This window comes from Poromitra crassiceps, assembly GCF_964638095.1.
Source record: "Poromitra crassiceps genome assembly, chromosome: 1".
Lineage (NCBI taxonomy): Eukaryota > Metazoa > Chordata > Actinopteri > Beryciformes > Melamphaidae > Poromitra > Poromitra crassiceps.
This window is the reverse complement of record NC_139623.1, coordinates 72083069-72101577: the sequence shown is the minus strand read 5'-3', so window position 1 is coordinate 72101577 and position 18509 is coordinate 72083069. Positions and strand designations below refer to the sequence as shown.

The window sequence follows — 18509 nt, the reverse complement described above, 5'->3', positions numbered from 1 at the left end:
GCACTGGCGTCAATGCGACCAAGAAAAGCCTGCCCCCTCGGTACACACATGCAAGAAAAGCTTTGCGTTTCCAAGAATATTTCTCGACTGCAATGTGATGGCTTGTGGGAAGTTGTGTGTGTTGTTTCTTCAGCACCTGCAGCAGCACAAGCAGCACGGTATGAAGCGAAACACAGGGGCCTGCCTGCCTGCCATGCACTGAGTGCAGGAGCTGTTGAGCTGTTATGATTGGGAAGAGTGAACTGCGTCTGACCTGGTAGCTGCTGTCAAAGATGACACTGCATTTGGAAACAGTGCGGAGAGGAAAGTGGGTTTGCGTGTGGCGCCATCATCACGTGCCTGTGGAGAGTAAAGGGCTTTACTAAAGGATCATGTGTGCCCATATTGCTCATTTTCTGTCCTCTGTTCTTTTCTTCCTTCTCCTACTCTCCTCCTCTGCCTTACGTAAACTAAGGGCAGGAAACTCACTTTTCTACTGTGTCCCAAAGTCATATTTTACAGTAGAACACTCCCTCTGAACAAGAGCCCCTGCAGAAAGTGGCTGGTAAATCATGTAGTGAAACTAACCAACCACAGCTAAAACTCACCAGTGTTTGACTGGTGGCTCACCATGGTAACCCTAAATCCTTTCCTTTCCATTGACCCTCTCTCCCGGGTCTCCATCTTTTTCAGCCCTCACCCACCCACCTTCCTCCTGTACCTCCCCTCTCCCTCTCCCTCCACAGTAATCTGTGTTCATGTCCTTAGCCTGCCGTTCTGTTCTGTTTTGGTGTTATCCGTCAGCTGAGCCACACACAAACTGGGTCAGAGAGCGAGTCGTTTGGCTGGGAAATCTGTGCTCTCCCTCTCTCAATCTAAAGTTTCTTCCTCTCTCTGTCTTTCTGTTTCTCTCTTGTCATTCACTTGTCATTCACATACACGTCACACACACGCAGAAGCGACTTAGTTGTAGTCCAGGGGCCACATTACAGAAACTCCCTATCTTATGTCTTAAGTTAGGATAGGACTAGTTTAAGATAGGATTTCTTCTGATTTTGTATTACAGAAGCAAATCCTAACTAACTTTAGGAATCCTATCTTATCTTGCTAAATCCTATCTTATGTCTTCCTAAATACTCATCCAGCATCGGTTATCAACTTTTCTGTCTGTTACCCTAGCAACCACTAGCAACTTCAAGGCAGATGAGTTGGAGGTCTTAGTGACAGCCGTAGAAAAGGTTAAAGACGTGCTTTTCGGAAAGTTTTCAGCCACCCTCACGCGGGAGGTGAAAGAGAGGGAATGGGCTAAAATAGCAGAAACCGTCTCTGCCGCATCAGGCATTCCTCCCCCCTTGGAAACTGTATGTACCGAGGAGCCAAATTGCTGATGGCTGTTGCTACCTCAGTTAACACGTTCACTGCCAATGACGAGATATCTCATCTTAAAAAATCCAACGGTTGACTGCCATTGACGAGATATCTCGTCTTAAAAAAAAAAAAAAAAATTGACGGTGGGACGTTGATCTAACCCTTTTACATCTCCTATTATAATATGGGAGCCACCGAACGTGTACAATCCATTCCACCGACCCACTAAGTGGCGACAGTGCTCTCCAGACTATTGAAAGCCAAGCAAAGACAGCAGCATGAGGAAGCCATTCTCATGAAAATGGATGGGGCGAAAACGCTTTCGCTTTCGCGCTGGGTGCTGGCGGTGGGGGATTGCAAATTTGCATAATAGATTATGGGTGAAACGCACTTTGAAACACCAGCAGAAAGGCCAGAATCGCACGCAGCTTCATTCCAGCTGAGCTCAACCGAAAACCCAGAAACGAACGAGCCTCATTCTCATACTGTAGGCGAAAACGCGTTCACGCTGGTGCACAACGGTGGCGCACAACGGTGGGGGGTTCCAAAAATAGACTGGGTGCAAAACACACTTTGAAACACGCAGCATAAAGCCTAGAATTGCACAAAGCTTCATCAAAGCTCTCAATCGAAAACCCAAGAAACGAGCAAGCCCCATCCAGACTCGCCGACGAGGGGGCCGCCAGGTAGGGAGGCTGCTCAGACAGGCAGGAGAAACTCGCTTGTGACAAACGCTGCTGAAAGCCACCAGAGACACGCCCACGGAGGGAGGAGTTTGAAGGAGAGTGGGTGCGGGTGCTGATATGGAGGAAATTACTGTTCAGAACTATATTGTTTAGATGTCTGATGTGTTACTGATGCCAAAAATAAATGGTTAAAGTGACTGTTTGATTGAATTTCACAAAACTGCGATTATCTCAGCTTTCTGTCTCAGATGCTGAAACCATGCTGTACTCAACGGCTAATATCTACATAACTACTAACTCTACAAACTAACTCTTTTAGACAGAGAAAGCACACATTCTATTAGTACTTTTTAGATATTTTGTGTTCACAAAGTCCAAGCAGAAAATAATCCTCAGGTCTTGAAAGATGAGCCAGAATCCTCAAAAAAACCCTTTGGCAGAAGCTACCTACAGTAAAAAAAAAACGGCTGGCAGTGAATGTGTTAAATTACGTGACATAGCAGGCTGAGATATTTTGGATATGTCGGCCATTTCAGTTTGAAAATCTCCCTCCGCAAAAAACCGAAGTGCATTTGTAAGTTGTACTACAACCGGCAGAGCCCCGTGTCGCCTAGTCGGTCGCTCCAACACAGGTCTCAGCTCCTCGGCTAGCTGCAGTATCATGTCCCGGGGCGGTCTGTATCGATTAACGAGCGCTCTGTCATCAAAATGTCATTCGGGTCCTGCATGAGCCTTTCGGCAAATAAATTGCGCCTGTTGACATTTTGTTGGTTTTGCAAATGTAATAACAGCGCAGCCATAACGTAGGTAGGTAGGCTATAAATAGGCTATAAATTATAACGAGATGCAAGATGGCTGTTGTTCCAGTTGAAAATAGCGTAAATTAGTTAGGACAGCATAGCTGGCATCTTAAAGTTAGGAGAGCTTTTTTAAGATTTTGGGGAGTTGGGACGCTTCTGTAATACGCTTTTCCCATTTTAAATTAGGATGAGAATATTGACTTAGGAACTGTTGTTCTGTAATGGGTGTTTTCCTAAATCAAGTCCTAACTCTAATTACCATGGTTACCAATCATTTAGGATAGGATTTGGAATTTAGGAAGTTTCTGTAATGTCGCCCCAGATCAGGCTGTGTTAGGAATTGTGATTTCATTCATTCAGATCCTTCCATACTGTCATTTCCAGAGAGGCTACAGCAATCCAGGTGGATGTTTTGGACTTGTGTGATTGGTTGACAGAAGGCGGCAGAACAGAATGTTACCTCTCACTCTGCAAGTTGGGAGAAGTGGGGGAGTGGCTAAGAGACTGTTGATCTCAATTCCTTCTTCCGTTACACAAGCCATTCTCTTGAGTTTTCAAATCAGTTTATCATTCTGTCTCAGAGAGAATGACCACTTCAAGTTCTGTATGTACCATGTGAACATGGTGTCAACTATGTACTACCATGTGACCATGGTGTCAACTATGTACCATGTGACCATGGTGTCAACTATGTACTACCATGTGACCATGGTGTCAACTATGTACCATGTGACCATGGTGTCAACTATGTACCATGTGACCATGGTGTCAACTATGTACCATGTGACCATGGTGTCAACTATGTACTACCATGTGACCATGGTGTCAACTATGTACCATGTGACCATGGTGTCAACTATGTACCATGTGACCATGGTGTCAACTATGTACCATGTGACCATGGTGTCAACTATGTACCATGTGACCATAGTGTCAACTATGTACCATGTGACCATGGTGTCAACTATGTACTACCATGTGACCATGGTGTCAACTATGTACCATGTGACCATGGTGTCAACTATGTACCATGTGAACATGGTGTCAACTATGTACTACCATGTGACCATGGTGTCAACTATGTACTAGAGCTCGACCGATATTGCTTTTTCAATGGCCGATGCCGATGCCGATCTTTAGAGAGCAGGGCGGCCGATGGCCGATATATAATGCCGATTATTATTATTTTTTTCATTCGATAAAATGCAATTAAAATAAACTCCTCAAAAAAAGTTTGGAAACGTTATTTGGCTCGATTATTTTTCCCCTTTAATAATACCAATTGGTATTGTATTTTATATCGTTGGAAAGCCTGATTAGTCACCTTTACAACAGGGTACAACTTGTAAGGATTGTGCATTCGTGGAATGAGAAACACAGCTAAACGTGTGGGTAGCGCCCCCAAAAAATGTGCCAAAATCTCCTGCAATATTCTTCTGTTGGTATTTTTTTTTAAAGAAATCTAGTAGCCTAGATTTCCATTATCCATTCATGCACATTGAAAATCGAATATAACATTATACTGTAGGCCTACATCTAATATAAGATGTTATCTTAGCCATTAGGCTACAGTAACATGTTTCTGATTATTCTTTTTATTAAATAGAAAAATACATTGGGTTATGCGGTATATCAGTAGTGGCTGGTAGGCTATAGTGAGAGAGCAGTATGTCAGATAAATCATTCATGCACTGTTCTATACATTAACAATAATAATAATAATAATGTAACTGTTTAGATTTGCTGTCATTTGATGGGAGAAGTGTGTTTGCAAAAGATGATGGTGAGGTCAGTGATGAAACCGTTACAGTAGGCTCATGGGTGCATGAGAAGACTCACATTCCTAGCTTTCAAAGCTCAATAGCCTATATACTCTCACTAACTCTTATACGTTTACTGTCTGTAACGCTATGTTTGCAGCCAGGGGGGATGCATGTAGCCTACTGTGAAACGCTCGGGTTGATAAGAATGACAACATAACGTAGACGCAAGCCAGTCCAATCGTCCGCCTGCGACGAGTCAATCCAACATTATTTACAGCAGGTTGCATGAGCTCAAAACTTTTTCACGCATTAAATAACAACTGTCCCAAGACATGTTTTCGTATGTTACGTTTGTATGAACTTTTGACAGGCTCGTGTAGACTGTATAGGAGGAATGCTACGCTATCTCATTAAACAGTAAACACACACGCGAGCGCGCACGCACACACACACACACACACACACACGGAGCTATTTAGCCTACTACTAGGAAGCTGTTCCTTCAGCAAGACACTGTTGACAAGTAGCGTTAACGCTAGCTTTTGGACTCCCCCTTGTTGAATCTCTAACCCACATTAATGCAACCTGCTGTAAACGTTGGAATGACTCGTCGCTTGAGACAAGTTGAGCTGTCTTGCGTCTGGTTGTTTCAGTTAATGACATGCGTCCCTCCGCAAATTGCGGGCCGCAATCAATGTTAACGTTACAGACAGTAAACTTATAAGAGTGAGTGAGAGTATATGTTGAGCTTTGAAAGCTAGGAGTGTGAATCTTACCGTAGTTTTCTTAGTTTAAGATCTAGCAAGCATGTATCAGAGTGAGTGAGGACTCCACACTCCTTTGAACAGACACCGCAGCAAGGCCAAGGAAGGAGGAGGGGTGAAGGGGGAGGGGTGAGCAGCCACACTGTAAATACTTGTAAACCGGCCTTTCTCCGTGGAGTTTAACACTACAATGTTAGTTTCTTCCAGCTAGGAACCCCCGCTAAATAATAACAATAACAATAACAATAATAATAATAATAATAATAAATAATAATAATTGTAATAAAAAATCGGCCTTGTGAGCAAGAGGCCGATGCCGATTAATTAAAAATGCCAATAATCGGCCCCAATTAATCGGCCGGCCGATTAATCGGTCGACCTCTACTATGTACTACCATGTGACCATGGTGTCAACTATGTACCATGTGACCATGGTGTCAACTATGTACCATGTGACCATGGTGTCAACTATGTACCATGTGACCATGGTGTCAACTATGTACCATGTGACCATGGTGTCAACTATGTACCATGTGACCATGGTGTCAACTATGTACCATGTGACCATGATGTCAACTATGTACCATGTGACCATGGTGTCCACTATGTAACATTTGACCATGGTGTCAACTATGTACCATGTGACCATGGTGTCAACTATGTACTACCATGTGACCATGGTGTCAACTATGTACCATGTGACCATGGTGTCCACTATGTACCATGTGACCATGGTGTCAACTATGTACCATGTGACCATGGTGTCAACTATGTACCATGTGACCATGGTGTCAACTATGTACCATTCACCATGGTGTCAACTATGTACCATGTGACCATGGTGTCAACTATGTACCAGGCATTCACCATTGCTGATTATACATTGAATATCTGAGGAATGTGTGTACACCAGCGTTTCCCGGACAAATGGGAGAGATTCCGGTCAAATACGGTATTAGATATGTTTATTGAGCTTAAAAACAATTGATAAGCAGGCTATATAAATAATGACATAGTCAAGGGCATGTAGATTTATTATATGTATGTATATCTATATCTATATATATATATATATATATACATACAGTATATATAGTATATATATATAATATGTGTGTGTGTGTGTATATGTATATATGTGTATGTATATATATATATGTACTGTATATAATATATATATATATAATTAAGTGGTCTACTTTATACATATGAATTCCAAGTCCTAGACTCATGTGCTTATAGGGCATGCGTTCTTTGTAAACACAAATAATTGAATTCACCTCTAGACATACATATTCTCAGATAAAATAGAATATAAACTCTTTGAATATAAATAAAAGAATAACCATAACTATACGAGGGATCAGCCGAGCAGCATTTAGGTAAACAAACCGCGTTTCCAGGTGGAAACGGCAATGGGACCCTATGGAGCATGAGCTTGAGTGTCTGACTCTAGCCGGCTGACCCTGTTTATATTTTAAAAACTGTGACAGTTCACACAACTTTAACACGACATGCATATATTATACATCAAACTCTTGAGCTAATTCTGCTCTCACTCAGAATATCAAAATATAAGCGATGTGATGTATAGTTTTTGAGATATTAACGTTTGTTGTTTGGCACAACTCATACCAGTTAACTGCCGCGGGGTTCCGCATTTCTGGGTGGTTGTGACGTCACGCTGATTCGTCCTATAACTTATTGCTGGCTGGCTCATAACATTTTAATTAGTGCTGCTGCCGACTTGAAATTAAATAACATCTGTTTCGCTGCCTTTTCTCAGATAAGATAAAACAGAATTAAAACACTCCTTTTAAAATTAACACAAAAATAACCATAACCTGTTGCTTGCTGGCGCATATAACTTTATTTCTCATTTGTGCAGCAGTGAAGCACAGCTGGCAACTAAAAAAAGGTACCAATTAGTGTGTCTCCACAAGTGGCAATGCACACCTTGTCCTCCCTAAGGCTGGGTTCACACCGGCGACCCAAGCCTTGCCTACGCCTTGCCTTTACCCACGCTTTTAAATAGGCGTCCGTTTTAGTCAGCAAGGCTGTGTACACCGGCCGCCTGAGCGTGAACCCTGCGTGTACCCACGCCTTGCCTGTGCCTTGCCGATTTTATCGTTTAGGCGTGAGTTCTATTTTCAAGCCGACTAGGCGCGTGCAGGCAGGCTTCTTCTGTCAATCCATGAAAGAGAAATGCGACAATATCCGTGGGAAATGGCAAAGTCAACTGAATTTCAAAATAAAATGGAGTTACTACAACAGTGTTGAGCAGAGAGAGAGAGACGGGTGGCTATCACGGGGGGCTTTCTCCCCGTGGCAAACGAGAATAGCGACCGAAGAAGCAATGTTGTTGTGCCAGCACATATTCTTGCAAGATTACCTCTCTAAAAAGTCTGACTATAGTCAGACCTGGTTATACATCCAGCATCAATAGAACATTAAATATAGGCTATCAGATTTATTTTACCTATGATAATTCCGGGCCACACGTGAAAAAATACAGTCGGGAGAGAGGAGAGGCGCTTGTGACTCGGCTCCAGGTTCAGCGTGCAATAGGCGTGCAGTGTGATCGCAAAAGCGTGTCATAGGTTCACGCCCAGCTCAAGGTCTGCAGGCGTAGGCGTGGGTTGAGGCAAGGCAAGGCGTAGGTTCTCCGTGTAAGGCGACTTCACTGCGCTCGTCCATCAGCTGTCTCTGTGACTTCAGGCAGCATCTCAGGCTAATAGACCCTTTTCACGCCATTTTGTGCCGGAAAAAGCAGGGTAAACACACAGGTGCAAGCAACACACTAATAAGGGTTTTCAAATTCCAATCATGGAAGTTGGAAACCCTCATTAGTGTTTTGCTTGCACCTGTGTTTACCCTGCCTTTTCGACATAAAATGCCCCCCCGTGAAAAGGGTCTATTGTCGCCATTGTCATTAGACCTGATTGGTTTCAGAAAAACCTGTAAAAAAAACAGCGATTACTGGAGAACTGAAACCCAGGTGTACACGGGTGAAGTGTGTTTTACGTGCTGCTGGCCCTCATCTAGATCATGTCTGTGTGTCCCCCCCTCCCCCCACCTATGCCCGGAAGACTCTGAAGCGTAAGGAGAAGGAGTACGAGCACGAGATGGAGCGTCTGGCCAGGGAAAAGATCGCTACGCAGCAGCGGCTGGCCGAGCTCAAGAACGAGCTGAGCCAGTGCATGGACGTCATGGAGATCGACAGGGTGCTCCGACAAACCATCCAGCCAGAAGACGACCAAGCGTCCACCTCCACCGCCTCTGGTAAGATCAAACACACGCTCGCTCGCATGCACACACACACTCGCTCGCACGCGCACACACACACACACACACACACACAGAGGGACAGAGTGGCCACTCCACTTTTGCTGGGTCCAGACTCCAGACCTTCCAATCCGCCCACTCCACTGAGTTGAGTTTTGGTTGCTTCTGGTCTGGCATCGTGACATGCAACAGCGGTTGAAAGAACGATTAGCCAATCAGTGCCGTGGGGACTAACGATTAGCCAACCAGTGCCGTGGTGACTATGATTAGCTAATCAGTGCCGTGGTGACTACGATTAGCCAATCAGTGCCATGGTGACTACGATTAGCCAATCACGTCAATAAACAGCACAACGGGTGGGACTAACCCTTTTTCTTTTTTTTTTCTTTTTTTTTACCTTTTCACATTCACACACACATTCAGACCTGGAAACTGACCAGTACAACCACAGTCTGATCTGCTTGCCACTAGGGATGCACATTTTCCACAAATAAATCTGGTAACGTTAACGAGCAATCAATCGAGTAATTGTAATTAAAAATAAAAATAAATCCAAACCATACCAAATGCGTTTTTTCCTCAATAAAACCTTTATTTATACAGCAGCAACTTATTGTATATTTCTCACAGCATTGCATAGCATAGCCTAGCCTATGCTATGAAACACATAAAAACGTAGAGGCATAACTTTTAGACATGTCAACATTTGCCCAGAATCCCCGCCGCGGCCGCTGCCTAGATCCAACAGGGGCTCACTTACCGCAGATTGTTTACTTTTTCTGCTCGCAGTGCGTCGCAGCTCTTAAACGCTGATGCCGAGTTGCTCAGCTCCAGTCCAGGTGAGACTAGGATCCCAATGAACATTGTTCAAGTGATTGTTGTTGTATGTGCGTCGCAACTCTTCCTCTTCCTCGCTGATGGTGGGTTGCTCCAGGTTTGAGGAAGAGGAGCCAGCCAATTTATCTGAATGAACACTGTTCAAGTAGAGCATCTTATGACTTGTCTGAAAAGGGCTATAGTGATGTAGCCTAGGGGTGGGGGAAAAAATCGTTTCACCTAAATATATAGCGATTTTTAATGTCACGATTTTTTGAATCGATCTTTTATTCCAGAATCGATAATCGCAAAAAAAAAAGAAAATGGGTGCTTGCAGTCAGGCCACTCACTGAACAGCAGGCCAGGCGCCGCCTACTGGTTTACTAGTGGTTTTATTACTTTATTAGTTAGTCTGAAGTAATAATTACACTTCAGGGTTAAGGTGGGTGCATCTCATTGTAAAATTGGACTTCAAACGGCCCAAATCTGGCTTCAAACGGCCCAAATTGGGCTTCAAACGGCCCAAATTTCACGCGCGTCGGCCCATATCGGCCTGGCCTGCTTGGTATCTAATGCCCGGCCTGAATTATGATCCCAGTCCGCCCCTGTTTTTAACTATATCGCCCAGCCCTACTCATGATATATAATATACAGTCTCTAGTGTATGATTCAACTTTTCCCATGTTCTAATCTAGTGTAAAAAGCAAACAAACTGAAAAAATAAAAGAAAAAAATAAACAAAAATCGCAATAAATCGTAATATCGAATCGCAATAATCGTAGAATCGCAATACTTAAGAATCGCAATATAAATCGAATCGGCACCCAAGAATCGTGATAGTATCGAATCGGGAGATAAGTGAATCCCCACAGCCCTAATGTAGCCGAGTGTCCGGGTCCGCCTATTATGTACACTTAACACTTAAACAATAAACGAGAGTCAGGCTGTAACGTTATAACACGCTTTCACATTTAGACAGCTAGCGCCTAGCGTTAGCACACTCGTCAACACCGGCTCTCATCAACAACATTCCTGTTCTATGGTAACTCTGAGGGGACATCCACAGAGCCTCGCATACACTGAACAGTCTGTTACAGTGATATCATTGCGCCCTCTGGAGGATCATTGAAAAATGATTTGAAAACTCTGTTCTACTGACAGAACGCACGTTGCTTTTTGTTTTGTTTTGATCGAGAAATTTTTCACATGCTCGAGTAAATCCTTAACGAGCGAGTAATCGAGCTTTGATTAATTGTGTGCATCCCTACTGGCCACTGAGCAGCTCCACTTGGAGCAGTTGCGGTTAAGGGCCTTGCTCAAGGGCACCTCAGTGGTGGTAATGAGGGATCGGCAAGCGCTGCCGTTTCACTTTCCCCACACAGATTTATCCTGCCGGTCGCGGGGATTGAACCAACAAACTTCCGGTCACAAGCTCTCTAACCATTGTGGCTGAGTGTCCCCACCCTGTTGTCAAGTGCACCAGACCTAACGACCTAACAACAGTGTGGCAGACCTAACAACAATGGCAGCCAACATAGAAGAGATAGCTGCTATCGAGTAGGGATGGGCATTTCTAGCAAAAACACTATTCGAAATTCGCTGGCCAAAGTCGACTTTTAATCGAAATTCGAAAATAAAATAAAAATGTAAAAAAAAAAAAAAAATGTAATTTTTTTTTTTTTTTTTTTGTGAGTGAAATGTTGCATTGTCTCCCCTGATTCTAAGTATAGTCGAATCGCTTGGTTTGAGCAAGTAAAACTATTTTTATAAGCATTTTAACACATTCACTGCCAACAGTTTTTTTTTTTACTGTAGGTAGCTTCTGCCAAGGGTTTTTTTGAGGATTCTGGCTCATCTTTCAAGAGCCGAGGATTATTTTCTGCTAGGAATTTGTGAACACAAAATATCTCAAAAGAACTAATAGAATGTGTGCTTTCTCTGTCTAAAAGAGTTAGTTTGTACTAGAGTTAGTAGTTATGTAGGCATTAGCAGTTGAATACAGCATGGTTTCAGCGTCTGAAAAGGAAAGTTGAGATAAATGCCTTTTTGTGAAATTCGATAGAACAGTCACTTTAACCATTTAGTTCAGTATTGACATCAGACATCTAAACAATAGTTCTGAACAGTAATTTCCTCCATAACAGCACCCCCACCCCCCTCTCCTTCAAACTCCTCCCTCCGTGTGTGTTCTCCTCCTCCCTCCGTGGCTCTGCAGCGGGTCTGTCACAAGCGAGTTTCTGCTGTCTGTGCTGCCTGGCTGCTGGCGGCCGCTCTTTGGGCGAGTCTGGATGGGGCTCGTTCGTTTCTGGGTTTTCGGTTGTGAGCTCAGCTGGAATGAAGCTGCGTGCGATTCTGGGCTTTCTGCTGGTGTTTCAAAGTGTGTTGCACCCAGAATCTATTTTTGGAATCCCCCACCGCCAGCTCCCAGCGCGAAAGCAAAAGCGTTTTCGCCCATCCATTTTCATGAGAATGGCTTCCTCACGCTGCTGTTTTTGGTTGGCTTCCTCTAGTCTGGAGAGCACTGTCGCCACTTAGTGGGTCGGTAAAATAGGTTATACACATTCAATAGCTCCCATATTTTTATAGGAGATGTAAAAGGGTTTGATCCACGTCCCACCGTCAAAATATATATATATTTTTTTTTTTGACGAGATAACTCGTCGACGGCAGTCAACCGTTGGATTTTTTTTGACGAGATATCTCGTCGACGGCAGTGAACGTGTTAAGCAAGGTTTATGGAAAAATGAATGGCGGATGAAATCCCATGGTTGCTTATAAAAATTGTTTTACTTGCTCAAACCAAGCGATTCGACTATACTTAGAATCAGGGGAGACAATGCAACATTTCACTCACCAATTTTTTTTTATTTTTTTTTTTATTTTTTTTTTCAATAAACGAATTTCGACTTTCAATAATAAAAGTCGACCTTGATAATAACAACGATTATTCGAAAATTCGAAATTCGATGCCCATCCCTACTATCGAGGCTGTTTGAAAGGAACACACAACATTTTGGTAGATTCACCCTATTTGCCATATTGCCGATACTAAGAGGAGAAGATAGAACAGGAGGACAGTGGAGCACACGAGTCATCTTTAAAAGTCTTTCTTTGGTGCAGATCAACACACTCACTGACATTGCGACAGCACAGTGTCTTCTTCAGAGAAGATAGATCACCTTCTCTTCCCACAGCACAGTGTCTTCTTCAGAGAAGATAGATCACCTTCTCTTCCCACAGCACAGTGTCTTCTTCAGAGAAGATAGATAACCTTCTCTTCCCACAGCACAGTGTCTTCTTCAGAGAAGATAGATAACCTTCTCTTCCCACAGCACAGTGTCTTCTTCAGAGAAGATAGATAACCTTCTCTTCCCACAGCACAGTGTCTTCTTCAGAGAAGATAGATCACCTTCTCTTCCCACAGCACAGTGTCTTCTTCAGAGAAGATAGATAACCTTCTCTTCCCACAGCACAGTGTCTTCTTCAGAGAAGATAGATCACCTTCTCTTCCCACAGCACAGTGTCTTCTTCAGAGAAGATAGATCACCTTCTCTTCCCACAACACAGTGTCTTCTTCAGAGAAGATAGATCACCTTCTCTTCCCACAGCACAGTGTCTTCTTCAGAGAAGATAGATCACCTTCTCTTCCCACAGCACAGTGTCTTCTTCAGAGAAGATAGATCACCTTCTCTTCCCACAGCACAGTGTCTTCTTCAGAGAAGATGGATAACCTTCTCTTCCCACAGCACAGTGTCTTCTTCAGAGAAGATAGATAACCTTCTCTTCCCACAGCACAGTGTCTTATTCAGAGAAGATAGATAACCTTCTCTTCCCACAGCACAGTGTCTTCTTCAGAGAAGATAGATAACCTTCTCTTCCCACAGCACAGTGTCTTCTTCAGAGAAGATAGATAACCTTCTCTTCCCACAGCACAGTGTCTTCTTCAGAGAAGATAGATAACCTTCTCTTCCCTGTGCGTGCATTAGAAAGTAGACAGCACAGTGTCTTCTTCAGAGAAGATAGATCACCTTCTCTTCCCACAGCACAGTGTCTTCTTCAGAGAAGATAATGTAGATAACCTTCTCTTCCCACAGCACAGTGTTTTCTTCAGAGAAGATAGATAACCTTCTCTTCCCTGTGCGTGCATTAGAAAGTAGACAGCACAGTGTCTTCTTCAGAGAAGATAGATCACCTTCTCTTCCCACAGCGCAGTGTCTTCTTCAGAGAAGATAGATAACCTTCTCTTCCCACAGCACAGTGTCCTCTTCAGAGAAGATAGATAACCTTCTCTTCCCTGTGCGTGCATTAGAAAGTAGACAGCACAGTGTCTTCTTCAGAGAAGATAGATCACCTTCTCTTCCCACAGCGCAGTGTCTTCTTCAGAGAAGATAGATAACCTTCTCTTCCCACAGCACAGTGTCCTCTTCAGAGAAGATAGATAACCTTCTCTTCCCACAGCACAGTGTCCTCTTCAGAGAAGATAGATAACCTTCTCTTCCCTGTGCGTGCATTAGAAAGTAGCCCCGTGCCCCTCCTGCTGGTAGTGAACGGTACATCAGCCTACCCCCGTTCAGTCACCAAAAATACTCCTTCCAACAGCACCCAAACATTCATATGTACATGTTGTGACTCATCAGAGTCAGAGTTAGTCAGTTTATTTACCATTTGCAGTCGAAACTACATTGGAATTGGGGTGCAAGAGCTTAAAACATAGACACATATATATGACAAATCATGACAACATAAAAGAGCATATAAAAAGACAAACAATAAAAAAGTTTAAAAAGTAAGGTAAAATAAGAGAATAAAACAATAAAATGAGACAGGTTCATCTGTGGATAAAGGCCCGAGTCATCCAGCTCACTTTTAAAGTGCAGGAATAAAGTCATGTACTCACTATGCGATGAAATAATAATCCAAAGTTCCGGGAAATGAACAAAACAAAAAACGTGTCTTTATCACCTAACAAGTCCGAGCGGCGAGTCCTTGTCTCCAACTTCCCAGTCCAAATGCATGAATGCTCGAGTCCAAGTCCGAGTCATCAGTGCCAGGCCCAATCCCAATTCCCCCCTTGGCCCTACAGTACCACTTAGCCCTTAAAGTCCAACTGAACCCGTTCGTCTACCACTTAGCCCTTAAAGTCCAACTGAACCCGTTCGTCTACCACTTAGCCCTTAAAGTCCAACTGAACCCGTTCGTCTACCACTTAGCCCTTAAAGTCCAACTGAACCCGTTCGTCTACCACTTAGCCCTTAAACTCCAACTGAACCCGTTCGTCTACCACTTAGCCCTTAAAGTCCAACTGAACCCGTTCGTCTACCACTTAGCCATTAAAGTCCAACTGAACCCGCTCGTCTACCACTTAGCCCTTAAAGTCCAACTGAACCCGCTCGTCGCGTGCGTCTGAGTCCGTTTCAGACTGAAAACATAATTTGTCTGAGATGACAGGTTGAGAGGCGGGTCATAGTATCATGTCGATGATTTTATTTGACAATTCTGGGGACTGGATTGGGCTTTGGCCAATCCTGGCGTGTTCCGCCTCCAAATCGAGTGGGATTCAGCGTGTTGTGGCGCTCTCCTCGGGAAGAGCCTGCTGACTCGAGGTTAGTGGCTGAGTGGAGCTCAGCGAGCCGCAGGCAGCCAGCTGCCTTCATGTTGCCGAGCGGAGAGTGCAGCCCGTCGGCCTGGAATCTCCGACAACCACGCTCTCGGAGGCGCGCGCCATTTTCGCTATAAATGTAAATAATATTCCTGGAATGCGAGTTTTAACGAGCCAGTTACATTTCTTTGCATTCTTAGACATTGCCGTTTGATTTAGTTCGCATAATTGGTCAAGTTAAAGGCCCAATCCGTCAATACTCACTATTACTGACGCCGGTGGCCGTTAGTGTAACTGCAGGCAGCGTGTGAACGAGCTGACGCACGGGCACCATACTCGCACGCGCACAAGCAGTTGCCTGGCAACAGCAGAGGTGTTGCTTGCTTTGTAACGTTAACTCATAAAAGTCACTTGAAAACGGCAACCTGGACAATTTATCGGTCAGATCAGCCTTGAGATGCCCAGGAAGGATTCTGGATGAATTAGGGGACGTTATTGTGGCATGTTTGGCCGTGTTTTGGCTTGCGTTGGCTGCGGGGAAGTCGATACTCATGTTAGCACAAGCCAGGAAATAGCCTGCTCCCCCTGTATGTACGGTACCGTGTAATGCCTGGAGTTGATCAAACTGAACAATCAAACAATGTTTCATAAGCATAACAGTAACGTTAGGCAAATTTAGGCCTGTTAAATTCATTATCCACACAAGACGGTAACGTTATTAGTGGGGCTGGTGGTAATTTCTATAAATGTAAATTAATATTAGTTAGCCGCGATTAGCATCAAGCTAACGTTACTATGTGCAGTCCCACTGCAGCTAACTGCAGCCAGAGCCTGCTGGTTGCGGGGAAGTGGATACTCATGTTAGCACAAGCCAGGAAATAGCCTGCTCCCCCTGTATGTACGGTACCGTGTAATGCCTGGAGTTGACCAAATTGAACAGTCAAACAATGTACCGTAAGCATAACAGACAGTAGGCTAACGTTAGGCATATTTCCGACTGTTAGATTCATTATCAACACAAGACAGTAACGTTATTAGTGGGGCTGGTGAGGGAGGTACGGTGGTAGGGCTGGGTCGGTTTGAAAATTTTAAAACCGGTTCGATATTGCCGTCTAAACCGGATCGAACCGGTATACCGATTTTTTTTGTAATTAATTAAAAAAAAAAAAAAAAAAAATTTTTTAAGCAGGGCTCCCGAGTGTGGCCCATAACTGTCTGTAGTGCAACTTCAGTCCACCTGATAGCGATAATACACCTCTAATTGTCAACCAGCAATGATACTGAATAAAAAGAAGCAGGACACCTGTGTAACAAACACACCCTGTATTTATTTCTCATAACTATTCAGCTCAACTTTTCTTCTAAACATCAAAATAATAAATGAAATAAGACTTCTGCCTATAGTGCAACTTGAGAAAAGGCTAATAAAAACACAAGCAGTGCAATCAGAATGGATTGGCTTACAGCTGAGCTGCCTTATAAACTTCAAAACTCACAAATTCACACAATATAGGGCCTAGGCATGGGTCGGTTTGAACATTTTGAAACCGGGTCGATATTCCCCAAAAAAACGTATCAAAGCGGCTGCAGTTGGTGGCGATAATGCACCTCTAAGCTGGTATGCTGCCAACCAGCACGAACACTGAATACAAATAAGCAGAACCTTTTAACTGTAACAACACACTGTTTTTATTTCTCATAACTATTCAGCTTAACTTTTCTTCAAACATCAACATAATAAACAAAATAAGACTTTTGCCTACTAGTGCAACTTGAGAAGAGGCTAATACGAACAATAGTGCAATCAGAATGGACTGGCAAAAAAAAAAAAAAAAAACTAAAAAAAAAGTTTTTTTTTTTTTTTTTTTTTTTTTTTTTTAAGGTTTTTTCGGTTTGCACGTGATCAAACCGGTTTGGGCTCGTATACCGAACCGAACCGGTAAAACCGGAAATCGACCCATGCCTATACGGTGGTGCAGTGGTAAGCACTATCGCCTCACAGCTCGAAGGTCATGGGTTCGATTCCCACCTGGGGACGAGGTGAACGCTGAAGGAATGCGTGCCCGTCCGCATGTCCTCGAGTGCCCACCGCCCGGGTGGGGTCGGCAAAAGGGCCTTTCTGTGTGGAGTTTGCATGTTCTCCCCGTGCCTCCCGGGGTTTCCTTCATATAGGAACCCCCTTCACAAAAACATGCAATATCCTGGTTGCTAGTGTGGTTCCTCCTCTGGTCGTTAACTCATTGAGTGCCAGCCACTTTTGGAGAACGGACGCTCCCAGTGCCAGAGTTTCAGAGCTTTTTTCAGTGATTTCTCGAGGCCCACAGAATATTGTGTGATATTACTATGTAAACAATGAACACGCAAAAAGAACGATGAGACTCTTTTCTATCATCAGCAAAAACAGGTTTATTGATATCATTTTCCGTTCTTTAGTTATCAGCCGGAGAAGATAGCTTGATTTAACAAAAAAGAGCAGTTTTTTTCTAGAAGCTGAGATAATGGCCCTTTTGTGAAATTAAACATTTCAAACACATCACTGACTCTGAAGCTAATTTTCTGATGTAGTCACACCTCAAAAATAATTTCCTTCAATAAAACAGTGAAGGCCAGGGAATTTTGTTTGGCAGAATAATATTTTTAGCTGCAACCAGCAGCGCTGGCCCCTGCGTGCACTGCTGGTTGCAGCTTCTTGCTGATCTTGATTTGCTGCTGGTGGGCATCGGATATTCTGGCTTGCGTTTGCCAACCCTGTCCTGCTGCCTGGGTCTGTCTGGGTCAGTGTTGTGTGCTGCTCTGCGTGCCCCCCCCCCCCGCCCCGCCCCGCCCCGCCTCAACTGCACACTCCTCCTTATGGGAGGTGGCTCTCTGCTGAGTTTGCTCTGCACTGTGAAGGGTGCGCGTCGGCGACATCCAGCTTTTTCCGCGTGTGTTTGTCACCGGCTACTACTGTATGCTTCCAGTTGAGAATAATAACGGCTGATCATGCGAATGGGCTGTCGGCGACAGCCTGTCGCAGCGGACATGGAGGAGCTCAATTGTGGGAGCAGATTGGCTGCTGCCTGCTGCAGGCACATCTAACGTTAAAACGCTTCATGCATATCGATGCATACGGATGCGATGCGATTTCCGTTTCCCCAACGACTTATTCTCTGTTTTTCTCTGCCTTTCTGTTAACCTGGAGAGCACTGTCGCCACCTAAGGGTTCTGTAAAATAGGTTATAGACCTCCAATAGCTATAATATTTGTACAGGAGAGGCAGAAGGCTTTGATCGACGCCCCACCGTCAAAAAACGCAATTGACGAACATGTCCGTCCTTGGCACTCTACGTTACTATTTGAAATGACGAACATGTCCGTCCATGGCACTCAATGAGTTAAGGGCGCCTGTTCAGAGGGAGGGGAACTGGTTGGAATAGCGTGAACCTCCCACGTGCTATGTCCTACCGGTG

General features: G+C 44.0%; 1 protein-coding gene across 1 annotated transcript in view; it reads left to right on the top strand.

Moving 5' to 3' along the window:
* LOC310783271 (max-binding protein MNT-like) overlaps positions 1-18509 on the top strand; it is a 54077-nt gene that overhangs the window by 28289 nt on the left and 7279 nt on the right. Inside the window, 1 exon segment of the mRNA XM_083644091.1 lies at positions 8450-8642. Coding sequence (XP_083500217.1) covers positions 8450-8642 — 193 coding nt within the window.